At 46.4% G+C, this 8,185-nt stretch overlaps 1 protein-coding gene across 3 annotated transcripts in view; it reads right to left on the bottom strand.

The window, feature by feature from the left end:
• LOC110531894 (coiled-coil domain-containing protein 146) overlaps nt 1-8,185 on the bottom strand; it is a 92,527-nt gene that overhangs the window by 57,145 nt on the left and 27,197 nt on the right. For all 3 annotated transcript variants that reach the window (XM_090201136.1, XM_090201135.1, XM_090201137.1), the window contains exons 5-8: nt 5,974-6,031; nt 5,185-5,361; nt 4,408-4,481; nt 3,868-4,095 (exon numbers count right to left, since the gene is read on the bottom strand). In XM_090201136.1, the coding sequence (XP_090057262.1) occupies nt 3,868-4,095; nt 4,408-4,481; nt 5,185-5,361; nt 5,974-6,031 (537 nt within the window). The remainder of the gene's footprint in view (nt 1-3,867; nt 4,096-4,407; nt 4,482-5,184; nt 5,362-5,973; nt 6,032-8,185) is intronic.

Below are 8,185 nucleotides of genomic sequence, written 5' to 3'. Positions count from 1 at the left end.
GTGCCAGTGTATTTATCCCTGTGTTTCCTGTCTCTCTGAGCCAGTGTATTTATCCCTGTGTTTCCTGTCTCTCTGTGCCAGTGTATTTATCCCTGTGTTTCCTGTCTCTCTGTGCCAGTGTATTTATCCCTGTGTTTCCTGTCTCTCTGTACCAGTGTATTTATCCCTGTGTTTCCTGTCTCTCTGTGCCAGTGTATTTATCCCTGTGTTTCCTGTCTCTCTGTGCCAGTGTATTTATCCCTGTGTTTCCTGTCTCTCTGTGCCAGTGTATTTATCCCTGTGTTTCCTGTCTCTCTGTGCCAGTGTATTTATCCCTGTGTTTCCTGTCTCTCTGTGCCAGTGTATTTATCCCTGTGTTTCCTGTCTCTCTGTGCCAGTGTATTTATCCCTGTGTTTCCTGTCTCTCTGTGCCAGTGTATTTATCCCTGTGTTTCCTGTCTCTCTGAGCCAGTGTATTTATCCCTGTGTTTCCTGTCTCTCTGTGCCAGTGTATTTATCCCTGTGTTTCCTGTCTCTCTGTGCCAGTGTATTTATCCCTGTGTTTCCTGTCTCTCTGTACCAGTGTATTTATCCCTGTGTTTCCTGTCTCTCTGTGCCAGTGTATTTATCCCTGTGTTTCCTGTCTCTCTGTGCCAGTGTATTTATCCCTGTGTTTCCTGTCTCTCTGTGCCAGTGTATTTATCCCTGTGTTTCCTGTCTCTCTGTACCAGTGTATTTATCCCTGTGTTTCCTGTCTCTCTGTGCCAGTGTATTTATCCCTGTGTTTCCTGTCTCTCTGTGCCAGTGTATTTATCCCTGTGTTTCCTGTCTCTCTGGGCCAGTGTATTTATCCCTGTGTTTCCTGTCTCTCTGTGCCAGTGTATTTATCCCTGTGTTTCCTGTCTCTCTGTGCCAGTGTATTTATCCCTGTGTTTCCTGTCTCTCTGTGCCAGTGTATTTATCCCTGTGTTTCCTGTCTCTCTGTGCCAGTGTATTTATCCCTGTGTTTCCTGTCTCTCTGTGCCAGTGTATTTATCCCTGTGTTTCCTGTCTCTCTGTGCCAGTGTATTTATCCCTCTGTTACCTGTCTCTCTGTGCCAGTGTATTTATCCCTGTGTTTCCTGTCTCTCTGTGCCAGTGTATTTATCCCTGTGTTTCCTGTCTCTCTGTACCAGTGTATTTATCCCTGTGTTTCCTGTCTCTCTGTGCCAGTGTATTTATCCCTGTGTTTCCTGTCTCTCTGTGCCAGTGTATTTATCCCTGTGTTTCCTGTCTCTCTGTGCCAGTGTATTTATCCCTGTGTTTCCTGTCTCTCTGTGCCAGTGTATTTATCCCTGTGTTTCCTGTCTCTCTGTGCCAGTGTATTTATCCCTGTGTTTCCTGTCTCTCTGTGCCAGTGTATTTATCCCTCTGTTACCTGTCTCTCTGTGCCAGTGTATTTATCCCTGTGTTTCCTATCTCTCTGTGCCAGTGTATTTATCCCTGTGTTTCCTGTCTCTCTGTACCAGTGTATTTATCCCTGTGTTTCCTGTCTCTCTGTGCCAGTGTATTTCTCCCTGTGTTTCCTGTCTCTCTGTGCCAGTGTATTTATCCCTGTGTTTCCTGTCTCTCTGTACCAGTGTATTTATCCCTGTGTTTCCTGTCTCTCTGTGCCAGTGTATTTCTCCCTGTGTTTCCTGTCTCTCTGTGCCAGTGTATTTATCCCTGTGTTTCCTGTCTCTCTGTGCCAGTGTATTTATCCCTGTGTTTCCTGTCTCTCTGTGCCAGTGTATTTATCCCTGTGTTCCTGTCTCTCTGTGCCAGTGTATTTCTCCCTGTGTTTCCTGTCTCTCTGGGCCAGTTCGTCTTGTATGTTTCCAAGTCAACCAGCGTTTTTCCGGTTCTCCTGCTTTTTGCATTCTCCTTTTTCTAGTCCTCCTGGTTTTGGCCCTTGCCTGTTCTGGACTCTGTACCCGCCTGCCTGACCATTCTGCCTGCCCTGACCTTGAGCCTGCCTGGACTCTGTACGCGCCTGCCTGACCATTGTGCCTGCCCAGACCTCGAGCCTGCCTGGACTCTGTACCCGCCTGTCTGACCATTGTGCCTGCCCTGACCTCGAGCCTGTCTGGACTCTGTACCCGCCTGCCTGACCATTGTGCCTGCCCTGACCTCGAGCCTGTCTGGACTCTGTACCCGCGTGCCTGACCTCGAGCCTGTCTGGACTCTGTACCCGCCTGCCTGACCATTGTGCCTGCCCTGACCTCGAGCCTGTCTTGACTCTGATCTGGTTTTGACCTTTTGCCTGTCCTCGACCATTCTCTTGCCTTCCCCTTTGGATTAATTAAACATTGTAAGACTCCAACCATCTGCCCTCTGTGTCTGCATTTGGGTCTCGCCTTGGTGACTTGATATCCACAAATTTCTTGTTAACAAACTATAGTTTTGGCAAGTTGGTTAGGACATCTACTTTGTGCATGACACAAGTCATTTTTCCAACAATTGTTTACAGACAGATTATTTAACTTTATAATTCACTGTATCATAATTCCAGTGGGTCAGAAGATTACATACACTAAGTTGACTGCCTTTGAACAGTTTGGAAAATTCCAGAAAATTATGTCATGGCTTTCGACGCTTCTGATAGGCTAATTAACATAATTTGAGTCAATTGAAGGTGTACCTGTGGATGTATTTCCACAAGTCTGGTTCATCCTTGGGAGCAATTTCCAAACGCCTGAAGGTACCATGTTCATCTGTACAAACAATAGTACGCAAGTATAAACACCATGGGACCACACAGCCATCATACCACTCAGGAAGGAGAGGCGTTCTGTCTCCTAGAGATGAACGTACTTTGGTGAGAAAAGTGCAAATCAATCCCAGAACAACAGCAAAGGACCTTGTGAAGATGCTGGAGGAAACAGGTACAAAAGTATCTATATCCACAGTTAAACAAGTCCTATATCGACATAACCTGAAAGGCTGCTCAGCAAGGAAGAAGCCACTGCTCCAAAACCGCCATAAAAAAGCCAGACGACGGTTTGCAACTGCACATGGGGACGAAGATCGTACATTTTGGAGAAATGTCCTCTGATCTGATGGAACAAAAATAGAACTGTTTGGCCATAATGACCATCGTTATGTTTGGAGGAAAAAGGGGGAGGCTTGCAAGCTGAAGAACACCATTCCAACCGTGAAGCACGGGGGTGGCAGCATCATGTTGTGGGGGTGCTTTGCTGCAGGAGGGACTGGTGCACTTCACAAAAGAGATGGCTTCATGAGGGAGGAAAATGATGTGGATATATTGAAGCAACATCTCAAGACATCAGTCAGGAAGTTAAAGCTTGGTCCAAATGGACAATGACCCCAAGCACACTTCCAAAGTTGTGGCAAAATGGCTTAAGGACAACAAAGTCAAGGTATTGGAGTGGCCATCACAAAGCCCTGACCTCAATCCTATAGAAAATGTGTGGGCAGAACTGAAAAAGCGTGTGCGAGCAAGGAGGCCTACAAACCTGACTCATTACACCAGCTCTGTCAGGAGGAATGGGCCAAAATTCACCCAAATTATTGTGGGAAGCTTGTGGAAGGCTACCCCAAAAGTTATACAATTTAAAGGCAATGCAAGCAAATACTAATTGAGTGTATGTAAACTTCTGACCCACTGGGAATGTGATGAAAGAAATAAAAGCTGAAATAAATAATAATAATAACATTAATAATTATATTATTCTGATATTTCACATTCTTAAAATAAAGTGGTGATCCTAACTGACCTAAGATAGGGAATTTTTTACTAGGATTAAATGTCAGGAATTGTGAAAAACTTCCGACTTCAACTGTATGTACTATCGCTGCATACAGATGCTGCTCTAGATACATGGACATTGTCTGCCGCCAGTCCTGTACCTCTGTCCCATCATAATGACCTCCTTCTCCTTGGTCATCTCCTGCTCTTTCTGCAGCATGCTGTGTTCCCTCTCGGCAGCCTCCAGGTGTGCCCTGCGCCCCTCCACCTGCCTCCTCACCTCCCTCTTCTCCTCCTCCAGGGAGCGACAGCGGGCCTCCGTCATCTTCTGCAGAGCCGCCACCTCAGACAGCTGCTCGTCTAGGGCCGCCTTACTTTTCTCAACCTCCCTGGCCACCACAGAGGAAGACATACATGACACCAGGCTGGTAGACTGTAGGCCTAACCCAGCGAGCAAAACAGCCTGCAAAGACGTCATTCCAGACAGTTTTGACAGAGACATTGGTCTGTAGGGTTAACCGTTTACTCTTGGTAGGTGCCCCAAAAACCTTGGACTGGTTCAAGATTTATGTTGGGAGTCTCCCTTCCATGACTCATGAACATGGCCTTACTTCCTGCTTAGTAGCTACAGAGTTAGTTATGAAGGTTATGTATAGCACATCACCAATACATGAATTCATAGCCAGCCACATCTTACGTACATCTTTTTCCTGTTGATCCTCTCAATCTCCTTCCCCAACTGGCCAGGCACAGACATAAGCTGGGCCAACTCAGCCTGGTGACACAAGACAACACACCGTAGAGAAGGACATTATAGGAAGACTAATGAGCTCTTCTACTTCAATGGTAGATAATGCCCTTCTCTATGTTGTTTTAAACACAAGACTGACCCTCTACCACTCTCTAACACCTCTCTACCACCCTCTGCCCTCCCTCTACCCTCCCTCTGCCACTCCCTCTGCCCTCCCTCTACCACCCTCTGCCCTCCCTCTGTCCTCCCTCTGCCACTCCCTCTGCCCTCCCTCTGTCCTCCCTCTGCCACTCCCCCTGTCCTCCCTCTGCCCTCCCTCTGCCCTCCCTCTGCCCTCCCTCTACCACCCTCTGCCACTCCCCCTGTCCTCCCTCTGCCCTCCCTCTGTCCTCCCTCTGCCCTCCCTCTACCACCCTCTGCCTCTCTCTGCCTTCCCTCTGCCCTCCCTCTGCCCTTCCTCTACCACCCTCTGCCCTCCCTCTGCCCTCCCTCTACCACCCTCTGCCCTCCCTCTGCCCTCCCTCTACCACCCTCTGCCCTCCCTCTGCCCTCCCTCTACCACCCTCTGCCACTCCCCCTGTCCTCCCTCTGCCCTCCCTCTGTCCTCCCTCTGGCCTCCCTCTACCACCCTCTGCCTCCCTCTGCCCTCCCTCTGTCCTCCCTCTACCCACCCTCTACCCTCCCTCTGCCACCCTCTACCCACCCTCTGTCCTCTCCAACCTGTCACCTGGTTGTTTACTATGCTGTCCTTCTTGTGGTCCAGTTCTCTCTGCTCCCTGGTCATCAGTTTGTGTCTGGCCTCCATGTCCTCCAGCAGGCTGTGTATCTCCTGTCTCCTCTGAGACACCTCCTTCCTCAGCTCCTCACTGCTGTCCTTCAGGGCCTTCGCACGCTTCTCCAGCTCCTGAGGACACACCAGGAGCAATGGCTTGTGGGACATACAAAATACATCAACATTGACACAAATACACATTCATGCAAGTGCAAATCATGGACACACACACAGTACTGTGCCAGCTATTTGAAGGGGATATCAAAGGTAATAGTTGGGTCGTGACTTTCCTGGGAGTCTGATTATATACATCCATGTGATTATAGTGTAGCTGTACTGGGTGTTAAAAAGTAACTACTATTTAACTGTAACCAAACCAACTGTAATAACAAGTTAATTAAAGGAGTAATGTAAAATATCATTAGATCAATGATCGGGCCTCTCTTAGTGGTAGACACAGAACCATGAATGGTACCACAACCCAGTGACAACGAGGAGACTGAACCGTCAAGAAGCCAGCCTCATCAATCAAGCATTTGGACAAGGATGCCTCGAGGCGAAGACACCGTCTGTTTCTCTGTCCTCTCACTGTGTGTGTCATTTCTCTGCTTCTAAATGAGGGATTTACTGCTATAGGTGACATGAAGAAATGCCATGCTGTGGTGACAGGTGTATGATGGGACAGATCACGTGAATGACTATCAACGGGAGATGAATCTGTGACTGTTGCACTGAGATACTTACAACTGGTTTGGGTTGAGACTCATACTCTTTCTCCAGGCAAAGCTTCTCTTCTGTGAGACTGTAAACAGACACGGCATCATTTACAGCACGTGTCAGACTCCTTCCACGGAGGGCCGAGTGTCTGCAGGCTTTCACTCTTCACTTGTACTTGACTGATGAATTCAGGTCACTAATTAGTAAGGAACTCCCCTTACCTGGTTGTCTAGGTCTTAATTGAAAAGAAAAACCTAAAACCCACAGACACTAGGACCTCCATGGAACGATGTCGACACCCCTGATTTAGAGGAAGGAACAAGAGGAAGGAACTTGAACATAAATTCTCAGAAATACAGAGAAGATGAAAAAGTGACCAACGTTGACGCCAAGCTTAAGAAGCAAGTGGCTGTGCAATAGGCTCAAGTAACCTTGCCTCAGCCTTAGCTCAACCACCTAACACAGTGGTGGAGGACAGACGACCAGGGTTCTACTGTAACTCAGTTGATAAAAACAGGCAGGGAAATATAGCCATGTAGCCATACTGAAAATATGTATTGCTTTCAGAAAAGTGTTGGTCAAATTCTGAGAGTTTCTTGGCAACATCTGAGTGAAACAGTGGTTGCTACTATGTGGAAGGTTCAACTGAGGTCAACTGTTAACAGGGTTCAGGTATGTAAGTCCAGTGGTAGATATTACATTCCTGACACTTATAAAATATCCTCAGTGAGAAATTGCTGGGTGGATAGACAGCCCTCCAGGCTACTTTCACAGCACTTGTGTTGCTTCCTGGTCATCTGTAAATAATGCATTTGAAGCTAAAATGACTGACAGTTGAATTCCTGTTTATCTGTCTGGCTTGGGATCAAGGGCTTAACATTGCACATCTGAAGACATATCTTCCCAGTGAGCATCTGTCTGTCGTATGGAGGGTAGTTCACCAGGGGAAGAGAGGAGGCTGCCAAACGGACTGTCAGAGCTATACGCATCCACAAGATAATATACAACAAGAGACAGCCGAGTTCATTACAACATCTAGTCAGAATGCAATGTAGGCAATGGTTTTCATTTAGCCTCATATTTCAATTACTGCTGTAGGCCTTCTCATCTTAACAATAGGAACAACATTTACCCACAGATAGGAAGGTCTTATCTTCAGGAACAACATTTACCCACAGATAGGAAGGTCATATCTTCAGGAACAACATTTACCCACAGATAGGAAGGTCTTATCTTCAGGAACAACATTTACCCACAGATAGGAAGGTCATATCTTCAGGAACAACATTTACCCACAGATAGGAAGGTCATATCTTCAGGAACAACATTTACCCACAGATAGGAAGGTCTTATCTTCAGGAACAACATTTACCCACAGATAGGAAGGTCATATCTTCAGGAACAACATTTACCCACAGATAGGAAGGTCATTTCTTCAGGAACAACATTTACCCACAGATAGGAAGGTCATATCTTCAGGAACAACATTTACCCACAGATACGAAGGTCATATCTTCAGGAACAACATTTACCCACAGATAGGAAGGTCATATCTTCAGGAACAACATTTACCCACAGATAGGAAGGTCATTTCTTCAGGAACAATGTGAATATCATTTACCCACAGATAGGAAGGTCATATCTTCAGGAACAATGTGAATATCATTTACCCACAGATAGGAAGGTCATATCTTCAGGAACAACATTTACCCACAGATACGAAGGTCATATCTTCAGGAACAACATTTACCCACAGATAGGAAGGTCATATCTTCAGGAACAACATTTACCCACAGATAGGAAGGTCATTTCTTCAGGAACAATGTGAATATCATTTACCCACAGATAGGAAGGTCATTTCTTCAGGAACAATGTGAATATCATTTACCCACAGATACGAAGGTCATATCTTCAGGAACAATGTGAATATAATTTACCCACAGATATGAAGGTCATATCTTCAGGAACAATGTGAATATAATTTACCCACAGATAGGAAGGTCATATCTTCAGGAACAATGTGTTCTAGGCCCCGTCCCTGGTGAATCATAGTGTACGTCTCAAATGGTACCCTAATCTCTATGTAGTGCACTACTTTTGACCAGAGCCCTATGGTCCCTGGTCTAATGTAGTGCATTATATAGAGAATAGGGTGCCATTTGGGACAGCCAGGGCCGTATTCTAGTCCTTGCTGATTAAATGACTGATGAAGAGACCTTTCCTTTCATGTCCTCTTTCT

Source organism: Oncorhynchus mykiss, chromosome 15 (assembly GCF_057628025.1).
Source record: "Oncorhynchus mykiss isolate SJ-2025 chromosome 15, ASM5762802v1, whole genome shotgun sequence".
NCBI lineage: Eukaryota > Metazoa > Chordata > Actinopteri > Salmoniformes > Salmonidae > Oncorhynchus > Oncorhynchus mykiss.
This window is presented reverse-complemented; position numbering and strand designations above follow the sequence as displayed.